This window comes from Canis lupus, chromosome 37 (assembly GCF_048164855.1).
Source record: "Canis lupus baileyi chromosome 37, mCanLup2.hap1, whole genome shotgun sequence".
Taxonomy (NCBI): domain Eukaryota; kingdom Metazoa; phylum Chordata; class Mammalia; order Carnivora; family Canidae; genus Canis; species Canis lupus.
The window spans coordinates 7,441,905-7,461,694 of NC_132874.1; the positions used below are offsets into that span (position 1 = coordinate 7,441,905).

Genomic DNA, 19,790 nt, shown 5'->3' on the forward strand with positions numbered 1-19,790 from the left:
CTTTTGGTCTCCGACAGTGTCTAAATAGAAGGCCTGTGTGTAAGGAGACTCTGAACGTCTGGCTAAGGAGCTGAGGGCAGAGAGGAGGAAGCCTTGGAGATGGAGCACAGGTGGGAGCATGAAATCTGGGACCGGGGGTCATGGCCTGTACTTACATCCACTGCACGTTGTTTTTCGACTTCTTCTTAATGAGGTGGATGCCTTCCAGCACGTTGGTGATGTCGTAGATTCTTCTCTTTTGCACTTTCAGCACCTCCGCTGCCTTGTTCAAATCCAAGACCCCATCAGGGGACTGGCTCAGCAGCTGAATGAACTTCTTGGTGAGCAGACCAAGTGATGTGTCATACCGTGTTTTTTCTGAGGGAGATTTTGGAGCTTAAAGAAAAACAAAAGCCGAGCGGGTGGGGAGGGGAGGGACAGGGGGAAAGGTAAAGAAATGAAGGGTTTCTTTGCAGGTAGGCAAGCCGTCTTTCCCACTGCAGCCCAGGTATTAGTGTCCAAGCAAAGCCGCTGCTGTTGTTTGGGTAAGTTACAGAAAGCTCTGAAATGGCCCTATTAGAAAAGGAAGGGACAGCACAAATTCCTATTCGATTAAAGCGTTTTGCTGTGAGTTTCTCAGTGGCTTCTACTTTGGCTTCCCCTACTCCCTGGGTCTCGTGAACCATCTCTGCACATAGTAGGTGCTCAACATTATTTGTTGAGTGCATGAGAACCTGCTACGTCCTCCAAGGACCCGCACGCGGGGAGCCTAACCGGATGGGGCCAGGCTGTGAATCTCTCCTGTGTTTCATGATGGGGACTCAGACAGACACACCCCAACTGGCTTTGCAGGCTCCATGGTCTGTGTGTGTGTCTATGGCCTATTCACCCGTTTTCCCAAGTACTGCTTCGTGGGGATGAAGAATACCTAAGCAGTCTTTCTTTCAAATTGCCCCATCCCTCCTGAATGTTATGTCCTCGTGCAATATTGCATTTATTCTGTCTCAAGGGTACGCGGGTCTCGGCTTTCACTGAGCATCACACAGGGTTTGTGGCTGGCCTAACCCACAAACTCCATGAAAGGGGGGCAACTAAGTCTAATTTAGCGTCTACATTAAATGACAGAGACATGAAGGACTATTTGGCTGTTTCCAATCTACTTCTCGCCCTCTCTCTCCCCCAAAAGAAATAATCGATGGAAAGAAAGACTAGCTGCAGCGTATGGGTTTTGGTCAATTCTTACACTGCCTTCTGCTGAGCCCAAGATCGAGGCTGGCCCAGACATCACCGACTCCCGGTTAGCCTGGCCTCAAAAGTCCTGTCCATTAAGGGAAGTTAAAGTTAATAAACTTGATTATAGGATGGTGCCAGCGAGCTTGTATTCCGAGTTGAAAAATGACACCATGCACATTTACACGGGCCTCCCCCGGAGTCAGTATTCAGGTACCGGAGGGGCTCTTAACGTTTTGTGTGTGGGGTGTCTGCACAGACACCGTATTTATTTTCTGGACAGGCACAGAAAGAAATGAAAAAGGACACAACATGCCAAAATTATTCACGCCTTGGCGTCCCCTCGGCCACAAGCTTTGAAAGGTGGGAAGCCCACACCGAGGAGAGTACGAGATGAAAGGATCCTTACTTTTTGGACTATCTGGACTTCGCAGTGTGGCTCTTCCTTTGCCCTTGGGGGTTTTTAAGCCATCTGAGAGGTACTGATGACCGCTTTCTCCCAGCTCCAGCCTTCGCTTTGCCTGCAACGTGAAAGCACAAGCGCTCGTCACCGGTCACGTGGGCGATCACAAGACGTGGGGCTGTTCGCGAGCGGCCCTGCCAAGTGCTGTGGGCTGGGGACAGCTCCGCGTCCCTCGGGACCCCGTCGCGCCCTGCCACCGACTCCCGGTCTGGGCTCGGATGGTCACAACCAAGGTCCGTTAGGACGAGGCTCAGGAGCCACGTCGTTCACTCATTCATTGACTTGACACATGTGCCAGCATGAGGCGGGACACTCAGATGACAGCAGGCACCACGGAACCTGAATTCGCTTTTCCCCTGCGAAACTTTGCCGCCTACCTTCATCTCTGATCCGGGTTAGACCTCTTTCCTTGTGCTCCCCGAAACCCTGTTTATTTGTATTAGAACACTTACTGCATAGAAGTTATTTTACTTTTCTGTTTCTCATTTCCTTTACGGCGGGGACTGGTTCCCATTTATCTCTGTATACCTAGGGCTTGGCATGGAGCCTGGGTTTTTGCAGGTATTCAATCCCTCTCTCTCTCTCTCTCTCTCTCTCTCAATATATATATATATTCATATTGAATGGAAGAGTGATTAAACAGTAACACAGCTAGTCACAGACTACAAATGGTCATTCATCAGAATAACAAATATTGCAAATGCTCAATCTTGGGCTTCAACTAGTGTTACTGTCTCCATTTTTGTCATCAAGCCCGGCACGTGAGAAGTCTTCACCCAAGTTGCTGTGTGTGTGTGTGTGTGTGTGTGTGTGTGTTTAGAGGTAAGGAAGGGCAAAGGGAGAGAGTCCTAAGCAGGCTCCATGCCCAGCACAGAGCCCGACAGGGGGCTAAACCTTGCAATCCTGAAATCATGACCTGAGGCAATATCAAGAGTCAGACGTTTAACCAACTGAGACACCAAGGCACCCCTTCATCGAAGCTTTTAATTTAACTTCACTTAAAAAATATCCACTAAGTGTCTACGGCCTGGTGACTGGGCTTAGAGAACAGAGGTAAGGCAAGACAGGTGAGAGTGTCTGTCTCCCTAGTGCGTACAGTCTAGGAGAGACAGGTAAGTGAATGTTGCATACTACCTGTACAGTGTGATGGGTGTTCAGACAGGAGTGGCACCAACTAGACACTCCATGTGGCAATGTGTCTTTTGGTTATCTTAGGGCACATTCTTCTAATGAAGAGATGCACAATTTCAAAGTAATCCCTCATGACATAGAAACTTTACCTGTTTCCTCTTATATATATATTTTTACTATGTGGCTTGTATTTGTGGCATACGTGATCTTTCTGTTGGGTAATGCTGAGCTGAAGTTCACTCTAAAGGCCTAGGAATGACATTTAGCAAATTTCTTAACTTTAACCAAAGTTGAGTGAACAAAGGCCAACCCGAGAATTCTTCTGGAATTATTGGCAAGAAAGGGTTGTGCCTTCCCAGTAAGGGTGACTTTAGCTAGAAGCCACCCGAGAATGGAGGCTCGATAGGGCCAAGTGGAGAGAGAGGGTCTGACGCTCACATTCAAAACTCTGAATCAGGTCATACGCTGGGGGCAACGGTTGGTCTTCCCCCAGACTTCTCAGTTGCATTAGGCCATAACATCTGTTTTTTACTTAAAGCTCTCTGAGCTGGGGAAATGGAAGTGTGGTGTTGCAAGTGACAGTCTGTGAAACTGGCTGAGTCAAGATGAGCCTCGCTGCCATGGGGAGCTGGCAAGCCTCATTCAAGAGTGGCAGAGGGGGTGGGTCACTTCTTGCGGCCTTCAGGAAATTACTGCTGATAGGCTTCATTTGAGGCTTGCCTAAAAGTAGAGCGGGCAAGAGCTTTGCCGTGGAGGCCTTTTGTCTCCACAGAAAGCAATCCAAGGGATACAGAGCTGTACTGTCTCCATGTGAAGGTCCCCAGAAGGAAGTCACATGGAAAAAGAGCTTGGGACTTAGAACTCTTGGGCCCCTGAATCGGGAAGTCTGTATACTCGCTCTGAATGCTCACAATGAAGAACCACCCACTGGCCAGCAGCCGCGGTGGGGTGGGCGCATATTACTTTCATCTGCCCATCCAGGCTAGTGTTCCAAATTGCTCTGAGGCAAAGAAAGACCTATGGAAGCAGTAAGGTGTAGGCTAGGGAAATTCCCAGAGATCTGTTGCTAAGAAACAGAGATCTAACTCCAAGGACCAGGACTAGGCAGGTTGTGTGACTTTGGATAGTTGATCCAACCTAATACTAGAAAGAAAATCTACTGGATCCTGAAGTCAATTCTACTGCCAGAGAATCCTGAAGTCCAGAAAGCAAAGGTCTGTGATAGCTTGGCCTCTAAGGAAATCAATCATCAAGCCAGTACGTGTACACCAAAGGAGAAATGAGCTGTGGAGGAAGGTCAGCCCCAGCAAATCCTCCTGAAGGGTAGAAACTGAAGCAGTCACATCCCTACCAAGTCTCCAAGTGCCCGGAATTCTTCTGCAGGAGACATGACATGCTTTGGGAGGTGATCACTGTGTCATTTCCCTTTCCTGAACAGACGTTTCTGGTGGGCTATCCTGTGAGTGACCGTTCCTCTGCTGTGTTGTGGGCAGGTGCTGAACTGGATTTGAGAGGAACACATAGCACTTAGTACTTGTAGGTCCCAGACCTGAGGACGGGCATACTAACTGGACTTTCTTTTGGGAAATGGCCAAATGTTTCAATCTCTGATGGAGCAGCCCTACTTCCATACTTACCTTAACAAAGGCAAGCACAAATGCTTGGTAAAAAAACCCCAAAAAACTAGATGTGAGGTTTTAAACAGTACAGGTGGTCTCTGCTTACACCAGAGCAGAGAGAGATAACCTCTCAGTCTGTTCAATTTTGGTTTGCTCTTAGTGTAACCATCTCCCTGAACTGTGAATTATTCTGTTTATAAACAGACCTTCAATATTACATGGCCCCTGTTGGTAAAGCAACTCTTCTAGCTGGTGCTCAGTCGAGGGGCCAGCCATTTGGTCTAGGTAAGAGTAAAGGCTGGACAGGAGAGATGCTCCGTAGATTATGCACACTGCTGTCTTCCTGAGGCATTATCAAGGGTAGCTTTTATTATAAAGCAAGTATGTGCTAATTTTAGAGCCTCAGCCCAAACAAAGATGTCGTGCCTCTGTAATGAAACAGCTGTACTGTTAAATTTCTGAAAACGTATATATAAAAATAATAGGAGTAACTGTCAGGAAGCCAAGCAGTGGGCTGTGGGGGCAGCATCCATAGTTTCTGCCTGTCTGACCCCTATTTTTTTCTTTCTTTGGGGAAGAAACTTCTCCATAGTTCTCAGATCAGGTGGTGTCTTGGTCTCTAAGCCTGATGAGCAAAAAGGCTGATATTGCTCAATATCTTAGGCTGGCCCTTCCCATCAAGGGTTCAAAGGAGAAGACTGTAATCTGGGTCCACCAATCAGTGTATTCCAGTCCCGTGGCTAATGGCCAGAGCAGGAGCATCAGCCAATGCTGGGACTTCTGTTAGAGCCTGTGGGAAAGTACTGGGCTCTTTTCACTGGGAGTTATTAGTAAGACATAAGCCTGGAGCTAACTGGAAAGTCAATCAACTTGGAAGGAAAGAGATAGAGAGAAACTGAGTCCCAGAGCCTTTAAGAGAGGTGCTAGATAGAGCCATGCCCAGAGGCAGGTCTACCCAGGACTTCCATTTGTGTGAACCAACAAATTCCCTTTCTTGGTAAAAGAAAATGGAGTTAGATCACCACCATTTGCAACCCAGAGTCCTGACAGATCTGCTAGCAGCAGCTAGAACACAAGGAACATCTGAGTACGTACGTACAATATGTCATGCATCATGTCACTCGCTTTCCGTTTCATTACGCTATCTCATTTCCATGACATCCCCAGAAGGGAGTTATTATTACTTCCTATTCTACAGGAAAAGATGGAGGTTTAGAGCACTTAAGTAACTTTCCCAAGAGCCCAGTCAGTAAATATGCCTATTCTGAAGTCCATGCCTACAACTGCCTTACAAAATGATTGTGAAAAACTGTCATGGAAAAATATTTGAAGAGTTTCATGAAACTGATGCCATCTTACTCTATGATAAACTTAAGAGTTTTATTTCATTCATCATTCTTAGGAATTTTCCTTTATACAATAAAGGAGTATGGGAATTCAAACCACACACAATGTGCATTTGAGGAAAGCAAATCTTTCTCCTACTCCTGATCCCATTCCCTTCCTCAAAGGCAAAACTGTTAAGTTCTTTTGCTGTCCATTTATTTATTTATTTATTTATTTATTTATTTATTTATTTATTTGAAAGAGCGTGAATGTGCATGTGCACATGCATGAGTGTGGGGGAGGGACAGAGGAGAGAGCAGACTCTTTCAGGACCTTGATATCATGACCTGAACTGAAATAGAGTCAGATGCTCAACCAACTGAGCTACCCAGGCGCCCACCCCCCCAGCCCGTGATATCCTTCCTTTTAGACAGTCTATGGAAATATAAGTATGTATATAGGTATACACACCACTGAACCCTATAAAAAATTGTACACAAATTATAGGAAACCCCACATTACTCTAGTAACACATCTTCAAGTTTGACCTATCAGTACACAGAATGGCCTTATTTTTCATAGTTACAGAAGAGTGGATTAATTAAAACACTATGATTTGGGCAGCCCGGGTGGCTCAGCGGTTTAGGGCCGCCTTCGGCCCAGGGTGTGATTCTGGAGACCAGGGATCGAGTCCCATGTCAGGCTCCCTGCATGGAGCCTGCTTCTCCCTCTACCTGTTTCTGTGCCTCTCTCTCTCTCTCTCTCTGTGTCTCTCTCATGAATAAATAAAGAAAATCTTAAAAAAAAAAAAAACTATGATTTGTTTACTTTTTAAAAGATTTTATTTATTGATTTATTGATTTATTGATTTATTTATGAGAGAGTGAGACAGAGCACAAGCAGCGGGGACAAGCAGGGGAGGAGGAGAGAAAGAAGCAGACTTCCCATTGACCAGGGAGCCCAAAGTGGAGCTTGATCCTAGGACCCTGGGATCATGACTGAGCTGAAGGCAGGTGCTTAACCAACTGAGCCACCCAGGTGCCCCCATGATTTGTTTACTTAACCAAACACCTCCTGGTGGACATTCAACACTCTTCTAGAAACTACAATCATTTTCCCAATTAAGCATTCATGATGGCATTTTGGGGTAGGTATAACTATACCCACATTGCACTGAGGCAGATGAGGTAAGGATTTACCTAAAGTCTGTTAATAAGTTGTAGACACGAGGATCTGAGCTCATGACTTCCCTGGACTGCTGGAACTGTCCCTCCTATGTTGCCATAGCGTCTTCCAGGGCGCCATGGCATCATTTGCCAACAGAATTTACGTATATGCTCTGGGTTTCCTCACTGGACCATGAACTCAGGTCTTAAGCACCCTTGCACATGGCATGCAATTTACTTATTTATTTTGAATGAACTAAGGAATAAATCCCAAAGTCTCTTGGTAGGTAAATCACAAAGCTCTGACATTACCAACCTGTAAGGCTGGCATGTATGTTGTAATGTATGTGTATATATACATACATACATGTGTGTGCATATATATACATATGCTGGAGATTAATCTCTACATGTTTGGAAAGATTTTCAAGAATTACAAAGGGGTACTTGCCTGGGTGGCTCGGTTGAGTGTCTGCCTCTGGCGCAGGGTGAGATCTCGGGTCCTGGGACTGAGTCCCGCACTGGGCTCCCCTTGAGGAGCCTGCTTCTCCCTCTGCTTATGTATTTGCCTCTCTCTCTGTGTCTCTCATGAATAAATAAATAACATTTTTTTTTTAAAGAAATACAAAAGGGAAAAATTAAAGTTGTAGAAGGATATGTATAATGTGATTTTACAGTGGTAAGAAAAACTTTAAAATATAGACTTTACTATAAAGATTTCCAAGTATCCATAGAGGAAAAACATCTAGAAAGATCCACATCAAATGTTAATCTCTGAGAAGTAAAATTAAATACAGAGTAATGATTTCATGTTTATAGTTCTATAATATTTGATGGTGGGGATCCCTGGGTGGCGCAGTGGTTTGGCACCTGCCTTTGGCCCAGGGCGTGATCCTGGAGACCCAGGATCAAATCCCACATCGGGCTCCCAGTGCATGGAGCCTGCTTCTCCCTCTGCCTGTGTCTCTGTCTCTGTCTCTCTCTCTCTGTGACTATCATAAATAAATAAAAATTTTTTAAAAAAATATTTGATGGTATTTTACAACTTTAACTTCATATTAAAGTTATACCTTCTAAACTAGCAATTGCACTCTTTGGAGTATATTTGGAGAACACTTAGGTTGTTTCTAGGGTTTGTCTATTAGAAACAGCACAGCTAGTTTCTTGAATATTTTTGTATTTTTTCCATATATGTCCAACATAAATGCCCAATTTCAGGAGAAAAATTCAGTAAGTTATTGTACATTTATATAATGGAATGTTATGCAATTAATAATGATACATCTATATATGTAAGTTTAAGAGAAAAGTAGGTTTGAGTAGTAAAATTTTATTTTTGTGGGGAAATTATATGTATAGAAAGGAAGGATATCTAAGGATATGTACCAAATAGTTTAAGAGTATTAATCTTTGGGTGGTAGGATTACAGTGATTTTATTTTCTTCTTTCTTTTTTTTAAGGTTTTATTTATTCATTCATGAGAGACAGAGAGAGAGAATGAGAGAGAGAGAGAGAGAGAGAGAGGCAGAGACACAGGCAGAGGGAGAAGCAGGCTCCATGCAGGGAGCCCGACGTGGGACTCGACCCCAGGTCTCCAGGATCACACCCTGGGCTGAAGGCAGCGCTAAACCACTGAGCCACCCGGGCTGCCCTATTTTCTTCTTTCTAAATCGTTTAAGAGTGAGCGCATGTTACTTGCATAACAAGACAAAAATCACTTCCATTGGCCATTTGAGATTTGACAAAGGAAAGGTGCTGGCTTGTTTTTTAGACTGTTGAAAATCTTTCGTACTGTTCAGGTGTGGGCAGGAGTTCAAAGCAGAAATGGGATATGCTACCAGAAAGGCATCCCAGGATCATGATGGGGAGGGAAGTGGTGTTCTTATCTACCATTCCACAGAATCACAGGAAAAAATTAAATCAAGAAAAAGGCATGGCCTGCTATAGTTTACACACTGGACCCTACCACAAACTCCCTTTACCTCAGTTAATAAAAGATCTGGGTAAGGGAAAAAACCGGGTCTATGATGTTTTGTTTCATGGCCAAAGATCAGACAGGGCTTTTGAACAGAGGAAGAAGAGAAATAGAAGATGGAAATTAAATTAAAAAAAAAAATGAGGGCCAGTTTAGGTTCATAAGTGAAATAACCCGAAGGCGAGAATCTCCAGCTTGAGACCAGACCACAGCTGAAGCTCACTTGGATCCTGGCCATTAGGTCTGTAGGTTAGCGCAGGATTTTAAGAAAGCAACACCTAGTTTCCAGTTGTAATTCACTCTGGCTAACCATTTTTAAATCCATCCAAATATTTGAGTGTTTGCTGTATACCAAGCCCTACACGGGTAGTTCACTGATTATAAAGGCAACACGGTGGTCGGTCCCTGCTATAAAAGAGGCTACAGGCAAACAAATAATGGGAAATGCATGATGAATACAGCAATGAGCTCATGGCTGGGGGCAGGAAGGCAGGACGAGGGGGCAGGATGGAGAAGATGGTGGAGGTCTGGAGGGGGTGGCGAGAGGTCGTGGTGCTTGAACCACGTCCTGGAAGGCAATGGGCTCTGTCCTGCAGAGAAGGGAGTGGGGGTCTTGAGAGGGCTGTCTAAGCATGAGCAGAAGCAGAGAGACTTGGAAGGGCCATGGTTGAGAGGTGCTGGTGGTAGTGCCCTGGGGGCAGACCACACCCTTGGTCCCTTCTGTACCATTGGGTTATTGAGCCACACTCTGTATCTCATTTTCCTTGACATGAGGTTACCTAAGATGAAGAGTTCAAAGGTCCTCCCCAGTTTTCCTCAGCCAGGAGCACGTTCAAAACCCAACAAGAGCAATGTCTCTATGAGCTATTAGGGGAGAAGCCTAATTGGAAACTGAATTATCTCCAAGAAAACTGGTAAACTGAACAGGCACACAAAAAGCCCCCACAGAGGCCTGAGGAAACAGAAGTAGTGAGTGTGCATTTTATCTTGGAGAAGATTTCCCCTTAAATCCTGCATCCCAACTGCCACCCACGGGAGAGTATAAGTCTCTCTCTTCCCTCAGATGCGCTCTTCCCCAAACCTCCCTGCCCCAGCTAAATCTCCCCAATGTCGGGCAACTCGAATGGCCCCCATGCTTGGCCACTTTTCTTCTGTTGACTTTTAAACTACAGATCTCAGGGTATCTTCACTTCACTATAACTTATGTTTGTGGGCGATTTGGGAGTCTAATCACATACATACAAATGTTTCTAAAGGAAAAGAAAGCGTAACTTCTGGAATGGAAGCCATTTACTTATAAGCTGGCGACTGCATCCCTTTCTATTGGCATTTTTGTTTGTTGATTTTTATAAAGTTGCTTTCTTTTTTTAAGATTTTATTTATTCATTCATGAGACACATAGAGGCAGAGACACAGGCAGAAGGAGAAGCAGACTCCATACAGGGAGCCCGACATGGGACTCGATCCAGGGTCTCCAGGATCACTCCCTGGGCCAAAGGCAGGGTGCTCAACCACTGGGCTACGCAGGTGTCCTGCATTTGTTTTGTTTTGTTTTGTTTTTTCATTTGTTTTGTTTTTAAGAGTAATTTGAGATGGGGTGCCTGCTGGCTCAGTTGGTAGAGCATACGGCTTTTGAACTCAGCGTCCTGAGTTCAAGCCCCATGCTGGGGCATGGAGCCTACAAAAAAGGAATAAGAACAATTTAAGACAATTTAGAAGGAAATCAATGTATATGATTTTTAAAATCCACTAGTTCAGGTAGCTTAGAATGGCTACTGCCCTAGGGGAATCAATTTTACTCATTCTCCTGGTGGTCACCTCTGCATCTCTAAGGAATAAGCTTGTGTAGCTATTTCTGGACACAACTGTCCAGATGTCCAATGATGACTATCAGCCAACCAAAAATTACCTCGCCTTATTTACATCCATCATATCTTTTCCTCCATCATATGAAGTATTCTATAGATACATATCTATATATGTCCCTACTTTTTCTCCTACCTAAAACTCTTGGACCTCTTGCTGGCTAGACAACTGATTGTTCTGCAAGCCTGTTGCAAAGCTGTCCTGTGATTTTCCACTCACTGTACAGTGTTGAAGACTGAGTGGGACATCTGTCACTCTATTTGACTGCCCAGCCTTGACCCTTCCCTCTTCTGGTTAGGAAACTCCCCACTTTATCAGTTGTGGTGGGAGGAAGAGCTGCGTTTCTACCATAGAGGCTGAAGACTCTGTGCGCTCTTTCCCAGCTGTCCCAGAACCAGGGCCAGGCCCGTTACCTACACGGGATAGGCAGACACACCCGCCCTGGAACCTGGAATCTGGGAGTTGCTCTGGCAAAGCCAGCAGGCCAGTTGGTGATGGATGCTGGAGCCCAGGAGAAATCACTAGTGTGGCTTGACATTTTGGCTGTGGTTCTGGCTACTGATCCTTCCTCGCTCTTGCCTCTTCTCTGAGCCTGGTTCTCTAATCTTCAATATCCTCCAATAAATTCCTTTTTGGCTTAAGTCAACCAGGGTTGGTTTCTGTTGCCTGTGAGAGTCAGTTTCCTGAGCCCACTTCCTGGAACACATCCGAAGAATGAAGTGATACAGTGACAACTGTAGGACTCACACTTGCCTTCTGTGCAAGAGCAGAGCTAATCTATTTATTTTGAGAAGATTTCTCAAAACCCATTCGTCTGGGGAAAAGATTCCCAGATTCTACACAAAGTCCTTCATGGGAATTCCCCTTTTACCTTTGGTTTTGTCACCTCTGAGCTTCTCCAAGGCAGACTGACGCCCTTTCTGGCCACTGCTTCCTGTGTTCTGCTTTACTGACTGCCATTCCTCCATCCTTTCTCGGTGTTCCAGAAATCTGCTGTGTTATCTTGTCCACTAAATACGCAACTCTCGTTTTCAATGACTTTTACATTGGGCTCCCTGCTCAGTGGGGAGTCGGCTTCCCCTTCTCCCTCTGTCCCTCCCCTTCCTTGTGCTCTCTCTCATTCTCTTAAATAAATAGATGATATCTTTTAAAAACAAAGAAATAAAACATTTACTATTATTCTTATAGGGTTTCAAGGCAAAGGAGATACCTGTTTGACATTGCGCCTTTCTGAACCAGAAGTGTCTACATATTTAATTCTCACTTATCAGCAGGTGATACCAACTACTCACCATATGTAAGGCACCATGCTAGGCACCTCCATGATAAAGGCAAAGGCTCCTTTCTATCTCAGTTTCTACCCCAATAATTGATTATTGATTATAAAAAAGCAAAAAACTTCTGAAAACCTTCTACAGATTGTGTATCTATGCTAGATTTTTTAAAAAATATTTATTTTTAAAGATTTTCTTTATTTATTCATGAGAAACACAGAGAGTCAGAGAGAGAGAGAGAGAGAGAGAGAGAGAGAGAGAATGGCAGAGACAGGAGAAGCAGGCTCCATGCAGGGAGCCCGATGTGGGACTTGATCCTGGGACTCTGGGATCACGCCCCAAGCCGAAGGCAGTCGCTCAACCACTGAGCCACCCAGGTGTTTCTTATCTATGCCAAATTAAGACTAAATGAGTAATAAGAAGATTATGAGAAGGGTCTAGTTAATAAATTAAATAGACTTAATGCTGTGCAAGGGAAGCAAGGGAAAATAAGTAATATTTTTAATAATGAGAAATATCGTGATGACTTTTTTATCATAACCTTTGTGGTCTCTCAAACAGAGGGGGCAAAAAGGTTTTTAACCACCACCCCCCCCCACCAACACAATGCTCAAGTTTTATTATTCCCTTTGAAGTCTATATTTTACATGCTTTTCCAGGAAAAGCATGGGGCACCTGGGTGGCTGAATGGTTGAGCCTGAGCCAAAGGCTCAGCTCATGATCCTGGGGTCCTGGGATGGAGCTCCCCCATCGGGCTCCCTGTAGGGAGCCTGTTTCTCCTCTGCCTGAGTCTCTGCCTCTCTCTCTGTGTCTCTCATGAATAAATAAATAAAATCTTAAAAAAACACCCAAAACCAAAAAACAAAACCACTAACTGAAAAGAAAGTGTTAAATTTAGTCATATTACCAAATTCCTAATGTGTTTTCCTGTAAGTTACTGCTAACCTTAAATATGTAGTTACCGCCCATAAAAGAGTATTTAAGAACTCCTCTCTTCTGACAGCTCAATTTCCAGCTTGGAGGTTGACAAAAAGGACTTAAACTAGATTTAGCGATGGGCAGTTACAAAGCATAGGCTCTGCCGCTCAGATGTCTCCCTGCAATGGTGTGCTTGAATCTCCCACTGGAATACTATTCAGTGTATCTCAATGTTCCTTTCCAATGCCTAGTTTTTGGTCTTAGGATTTTACCTCCCTTCAACACCAACAGAATAAATCAGGAGTTGATGTTTTTTGTAGAAGGCCAACTGGTAAGAATTTCAGATCTTGTGGCACAGAGCCCTGTTGGAGTTCCCTTCACTGTTCTACTGCAGCGGAAAAGTAGACATATTACATAAATAAATGGGCTTTGCTGTATTCCAATAAAACTTATTTACAAAATAAGCCGGGGGCCAGATTTGGCCCATGGGCCACAGTCTGTGGACTCATGAGATAAAGCATTATCCTCCTACAATCTGATTTATGTTTTTATTAAAGGATATTTATGTTACTCATACCATATACTGAAATTTTATGAAGAAAGCCAATCATCCTTTGGGGTAATGGAATTTTGTCTCTGTCATGCTTTGTATTATATGTGAGGACTACAAAGAAGTACTAAAAATACAAGCAAATTTAAGTGATCCTTTTGAATAGCTGAACCTCATCTCATCCATAGAAAATAACAATTAAACACATGAAGATACTCTTTTTCTATGTCCTCAATCTCTATATTTAAAGAGATAATATAGATGCAACGAAGAGCCATAAACAAATTCAAACTATGGGTTTGACAGATCAATTTTTAGAGAATATTAATTTAACTGCTTCATGACTTGTATAAAAAAAATCTTCTCTCAGCAAACTTTCTCCTATTGAGTTATTACAGAAACATCAGTGTAGCTGTTTTGAATTTCAATGACTTCAAAATATAGTTGCTAAAATGGCTTGCAGCACAGTGTGAGCACCTTAAATCTCAGAAAAAGAGCATGTGTTTAATGACTACTAGGCACTTGGTCCTGGTGGACAGTTTCACAAACTGTCCCCTGACACAGAAGCATGATAATGGACTCCAAGAAGTAAGAACACTTTTGGAAGATTTATGAACCTAAGAACTAATTGAAGAACTTTTTCTTAAAGTAGTAAAGTGCTGCTTTAAGAAATACAAAGAACAGAAAACAGACACTTGGTAGTCTCGCATCACGTCAGGAATATCTAATACTTGTACAACTGACTTGAAGAGCAAAGAGTACTACTTTCCCACTCACTCAATTTTTCATTTAGTGGCAAACCTGATTCCTATTTCTGAGAGTTGGGGAGTTTCTGGGTTCTATCTCTCCCTGAGTTGAAAAGATGGAATGGAAAGTCGAGGGAGGTCAAAGTAGGTTGAATTTGGATGGAGCCCTGAAGGGAGAGCACTGGTCAGAGAGAGTCTTTGAAATCTGCAGAAGGTCCTTCTTGAGAATCCAGCAGAATTCAGTGTATATGTATGAGGAAACTACCGTAGGCCACCTGATAAAAAAGAGAGTGCCTAGAGTTCCCATAGGATTCAGAATTACAAAATTGTAGGTACACTGTTCCTATAATTGTTCCTAGCAGACAGACTGGGGAAAAAAACACCAAAAAAACCAAACCAAATAAAAAAGCAGCCTCATAACTCAGAGGCATGGGTAGAGTACTCAGAATGGTGTTGGTGCATTGGCAAGGCAAAATTAGCCCTAGAATAAATACTGCTCTGGTCCCATCCTACAAAGCAAAAACTGAAAGATCAAATTGTTTCTAAGAAACCTAATGGCATCTCAGAGCATAACTGAAGAATATTTACAGAAATACAAAAATGTCCAGCACCCAATAATGACTATCATTCAACCAAAGATTACCTGGCTTCGAAGGAAGCATGAAAATATGACCCAGACTCAGGAGAAAAATCAATCAAAACTGACATAATACTAATAACATTAGTATTATGTAATACTGTACATACTACATACTAATTCTACGAACCTAATTCTATGAACAATTAGAATTAGTTGACAAAGACATAGAAAAAAGTTAAAAGTTAATGTGACTGTATTCCACATGTTCAAAAAGTTAAGAGGCATTATCAATGATTTAAACCTACAGATTCAATGAGCTCAATGAATCTCAAACACAAGAAAACATAAAAACTGTAACAAGGCACATCACAGTCAAATTGCTCATAATCAGTGATGAAGAGAAAAAAATCTCAAAAGTTAGTGGGGGTGAGTGGAGGAATAGGTTACAGAAAAACAAAAACAAGAATTCTCATTGGTAACAATGTAGCCAGAAGACAGTGTAGCAGCATCTTTTTAAAAGTGAAAGAAACTGTCAAGCTAGAATTCCATACCTAACAAAAATATCTTTCAAAATCCAAAGGCAAATACTTTTCCAGTTATAGAAAAGCTTAAGGATTTTTTTAAATCCAGTGGATTCATAGTGAGAGAAATATTAAAGGAAGACCTTCAAGCAGAAGGAAATGATGCCAGCTGGAAATATGGATCTATATGAAGAAATCATATCACAAATGGTAACTACATGGTACATATGTGACTTACTCTTCCCCTTATATTTAAATCTCTATATAAGACAATTAACTAAGCAAAACCAGTAAATTATATTATGGGATTTATACCATATGTGTAAGTAAAATGCAAGACAATACTAGTATAAAGGCCAGAAGGGGACTAATGGAACTATATTATCATAAGGTAAGTGGTATAATCTTAAGCATACCTAAAGAATGAATAGGGCGAGTACAAAGAGCCAAGAATAACCAAGACAATTTTGAAGAAATTAAGAACAAGGCAGAGACTTGCACTACTGGATATCCAGACTTGTACTGTAAAATTATAGTAATTAATAAGAGGTGTATTGGCACAGGGATAGGCAAACAGACCAAGAGAACAGAATAGAAAATCCAGAAACAATTCCACACATACATGGAAATATCATTTATTGCAAATGAGGCACTGCAGATTGCTGGAAAGGATGTCTATTTTTTGTTTATGTGGTTTTTTTAAAAATTGAAGTATAGTTGACACATACCACAACATTAGTTTCAGGTGTACAGAATAGTGATTCAACAACCCTTTACATTCTGCTATGCTCACCACAAGTGTAGCTACCAAAGGATGATTATTTAACAAATGGTACCAGGACAACTGCTTATCTGAGAAGAAAAAAAAAAATCTGGATCCCTACTTCAAACCACATACAAAATTCAATCGCAAATCTAAATGAAGGGACTAAATCCTACAGCTATGAGAAGAAACAAAAGAAATATTTGGCTTTAGTTTTTTTCCTAAGAAAGAAACGCACAAATCATACATGTGAAAAACTACATTAAAATTAACTCTAGGGCAGCCCCAGTGGCTCAGCGGTTTAGTGCTGGCTTCAGCCTAGGGTGTGATCCTGGAGACCCAGGATCGAGTCCCATGTCAGACTCCCTCATGGAGCCTGCTTCTCCCTCTGCCTGTGTCTCTGCCTCTCTCTTTCTCTCTCTCTCTGTCTCTAATGAATAAATAAATAAAAAATATTTAAAAAAATTAACTCTAGTCATCAAAAGACCACAATAAAGTCAAGCCACTGGTCAGGAGAAGATATGCACAATGCACATAATGCCCTAAAAATTATTATCTGAGAAAGATAAAAGAATTAGTAGAAACTGGTAAGAAAGGGGAAGGGAATAAAACTCGAGAAAAAAGTGTAGGAACAGGTGATTCCCAGAAGTCAGTACTAAATAGTCAGATTATTAAAATATATCATTTGGGAAATGTAAATTAAAAAGAAAGGATCTTTTTACTCACCAGGGGGCAAAAATTGTGAAGTCTGAAAATACCAGCTGTTGCAAACATGCAAAATTGTTACACCTTCCTAGTGGGTGGGGGATAATGGGTGCACACCCGTTGGATGAAAGTTTTATCCATACTTAATGAAAACCATCATCAGTATGAACTCTTGCACATTTGGAGGTATGAACTAGAATTTGTACCAGGCTATAGCTATCAACTTGGATAAATCATACATATTCTGAGTAAAAAAAAAAAAAAAAAAAAGAAAAAAAAAACCTACCACAGAATGGACATGGTACCCTTACATAAAATTTTAAAACGTTAAAAACCTTATTAAATAGCATTAGGGAAATACATATGCGGTATGAGTATACACACATAAGACATGGGTAGAAAAGTATGAGAAACACAGAAAATAGAGAAGAAAAAGAGAAAAAGCAATTGGGGAGGGAAACAAGAATCTTCAACTGCATTGTTGATGTATTATATGGTGCTATTCTTTCTACCTTTTGTATCTGAAATATAATAGAATTTTAAAAATTCAAAATGAGAAGGAGTCAGCTGGCAAGGGAGAAGTATGGGTATGTGACCAACCACCTGGAGCAAAATCTGGCAATATTATTAATATTTTAAACAGGCATGTCCTTTTGATCCCACAATGGTACTTCTGGAAATCAATTTATCCTAGAGAAATACTACAAAAATATACACAGGGAGGCATGTACAGGAAGTTTGTAACAACATTATATTTAACAGAGGAAGTTAAAAAAAAACAAAAAAACCCTAAATGTCTGTTGTCCATTAACAGGGGGATAGTTAAGTAAACCATTCTGCCATATACCTGCATTGGAGAACATTATGTAGCTCCTCTATTCTATGGTGGGGTCCATCTTTAGCTTTATCTAGTAAGAAAAAAAGTAAGCCAGAACAGAATTTGCAGTAGGATTTCCTATGTAAAAACAAACCCAGAGAAGGCCTGGAAGGAAGCTGGTCAGTGAGGAGGGAAGTGAAGAGTAGAGGAAGTCAGAACCGTCTACTGATGAAAGGTATGCAAAAATACAGTATCTCTGTTGTTCATGTTAAACTGATGAAACCAGAATATAAACAAAGGGAGGGGCATCGGGGGGCTCAGTCTGTTGTGGCCAATTCTTGATTTCCGCTCAGGTCATGATGTCAGGGTGGGGAGATCAAGCCCTGCGTCAGGCTCTGTGATCAGTGGAGAGTCTGCTTGAGATTCTCTCTCTCTCTCTGCCCCTCCTCCTACTTGTGTGCTCTCTCTCTCTTTCGAACAAATAAATAATTACAAAAAGCAAAGGAATATAAACAAAGGAAACACATGTTAAAAACACAATAACAGCCCAAGCACCAAAGAAATTATGAGAAATCCGAGGAACCAGAAGTTAAAGGTAGGGACAGTGGGGGCCAGCCACGCCAGGAGAAGTCCTGAGATGGGGGGTTCTGTGGGCCAGGGCATGGAGGTTCTTCAGGAGAATGATAAAGGACAAAGTTCAGTGAATGAATGGATGGATGACAAGAAGGAAGGAAGGAATGGGGGTGGGAACCTTTGGATTTTAGAATTAGTGGCCATTTCTTATAATTATCACTTCTCTACACTTTCCTATAGTTCCCAAATTTTTAGAAAGGAAACTAAAATTTATCCAGTGCCTACTGTGTCCTTTCATAGATGGTTGACCCTTGAACACAGGGGTTGGGGCACTGACCCCTTGAGCAGTCAAAAATTGCATATAACATCCAACTCCCCCAAATTTAACTACTAATAACCTACTATTGACTGGAAGCCTTACTGACAACATAAACAGTTAATACATATTTTGTATATCATGTGTATTATATATTAGACTCTGACAATAAAGTATGCTACCGAAAAGAAAAAAATCACAAGGAAAATACATTTAATAGTACCATACTGTATTTACTGAAAAAAATCTGCATATAAGTGGACCTACACAAGGTCAACTGCAGATTATTTTAATTACGGAAAAGTGGGTCCCATAACAAACCTTTAACTTGTTAAGATGAAAATTTCTCTGCATTTAAAAAGATCAATGTATAGGGGAAGGGGATTAAAAGGCATAAACTCCCAGTTACAAAATATGTAAGTCCTGGGGATGAAAAGTTGTGATGGAACAAAAATTAATATATACATAGTGACATCAATCCTCAGATACCCTGACTATTCAGAAGCAGTATTTCACGTATGTCAGTAACAGGAGGAATGCAGAATAGTCTCTTCATCTAACGATATGAGTGATAGTTGGTTTTCACAGGTGGTGTTCCTGGGATGAATGAGTCCCCATCAATAATCCCTGTGCATTCATTCCTCTCACTGGGCCTCTTCCTAGCTAGATTACTGAAGAGCAAACAACCAGAAAATAGGACTTAGACCCCAATTCACACAATCTGCAATGTGGTATGTAAAGGATTAAGCAACTCTGGAGGTGGGTACATCACCCTAAAACACCCAGAATGGGGTAGATGCTAGACCCCTCCATTATCCTTTGGTTTTTTCCCAATAATTTCCAGACAAGCATCCTGGAATCCTGTTTCTGGGAAAAGAATATTCATAAAGCATTATTCACACATATAAGCAAATTTTGCCCCTTTGCCATGACAGGGTTTTACCAACAGGTCGATGACCTATTTATGAGAAATCTCCTAGAGTTTAAAGGATCAAATGGAATCCTGGGGCAGGTGAGTAAAGTTACACTGAAAAGACATGGATTGGCCCTAAGATGAGAATTCAACTTTCATAAAATCAACAATCACCAGGGAACAGAAATTTACCTCCAAACCACCCATGAACTTCCTGAGGCTGAGGAAACAGAGAAACGGTCTAGGAGGGGGTTCAGAGAGGAGCCAGACCAGGCTGGGAGGACAGGCAGGACTTCAGTCCTGTGCTAGCAGGTACTGCTTCTGCTTTACCTGGAGAACACAAGGATGGATCCTCTTGA

General features: G+C 42.1%; 1 protein-coding gene across 3 annotated transcripts in view; it reads right to left on the reverse strand.

Moving 5' to 3' along the window:
- The window catches only part of E2F3 (E2F transcription factor 3), a 75,914-nt gene that overhangs the window by 10,778 nt on the left and 45,346 nt on the right, over window positions 1-19,790 (reverse strand). For 2 of the 3 annotated variants that reach the window (XM_072814107.1, XM_072814108.1), the window contains exons 2-3: window positions 1,619-1,730; window positions 156-357 (exon numbers count right to left, since the gene is read on the reverse strand). In XM_072814107.1, coding sequence (XP_072670208.1) covers window positions 156-357; window positions 1,619-1,730 — 314 coding nt within the window. Of the gene's footprint in view, window positions 1-155; window positions 376-1,618; window positions 1,731-19,790 lie in introns of all 3 variants that reach the window. The other variant, XM_072814106.1, reaches the window with a different exon arrangement.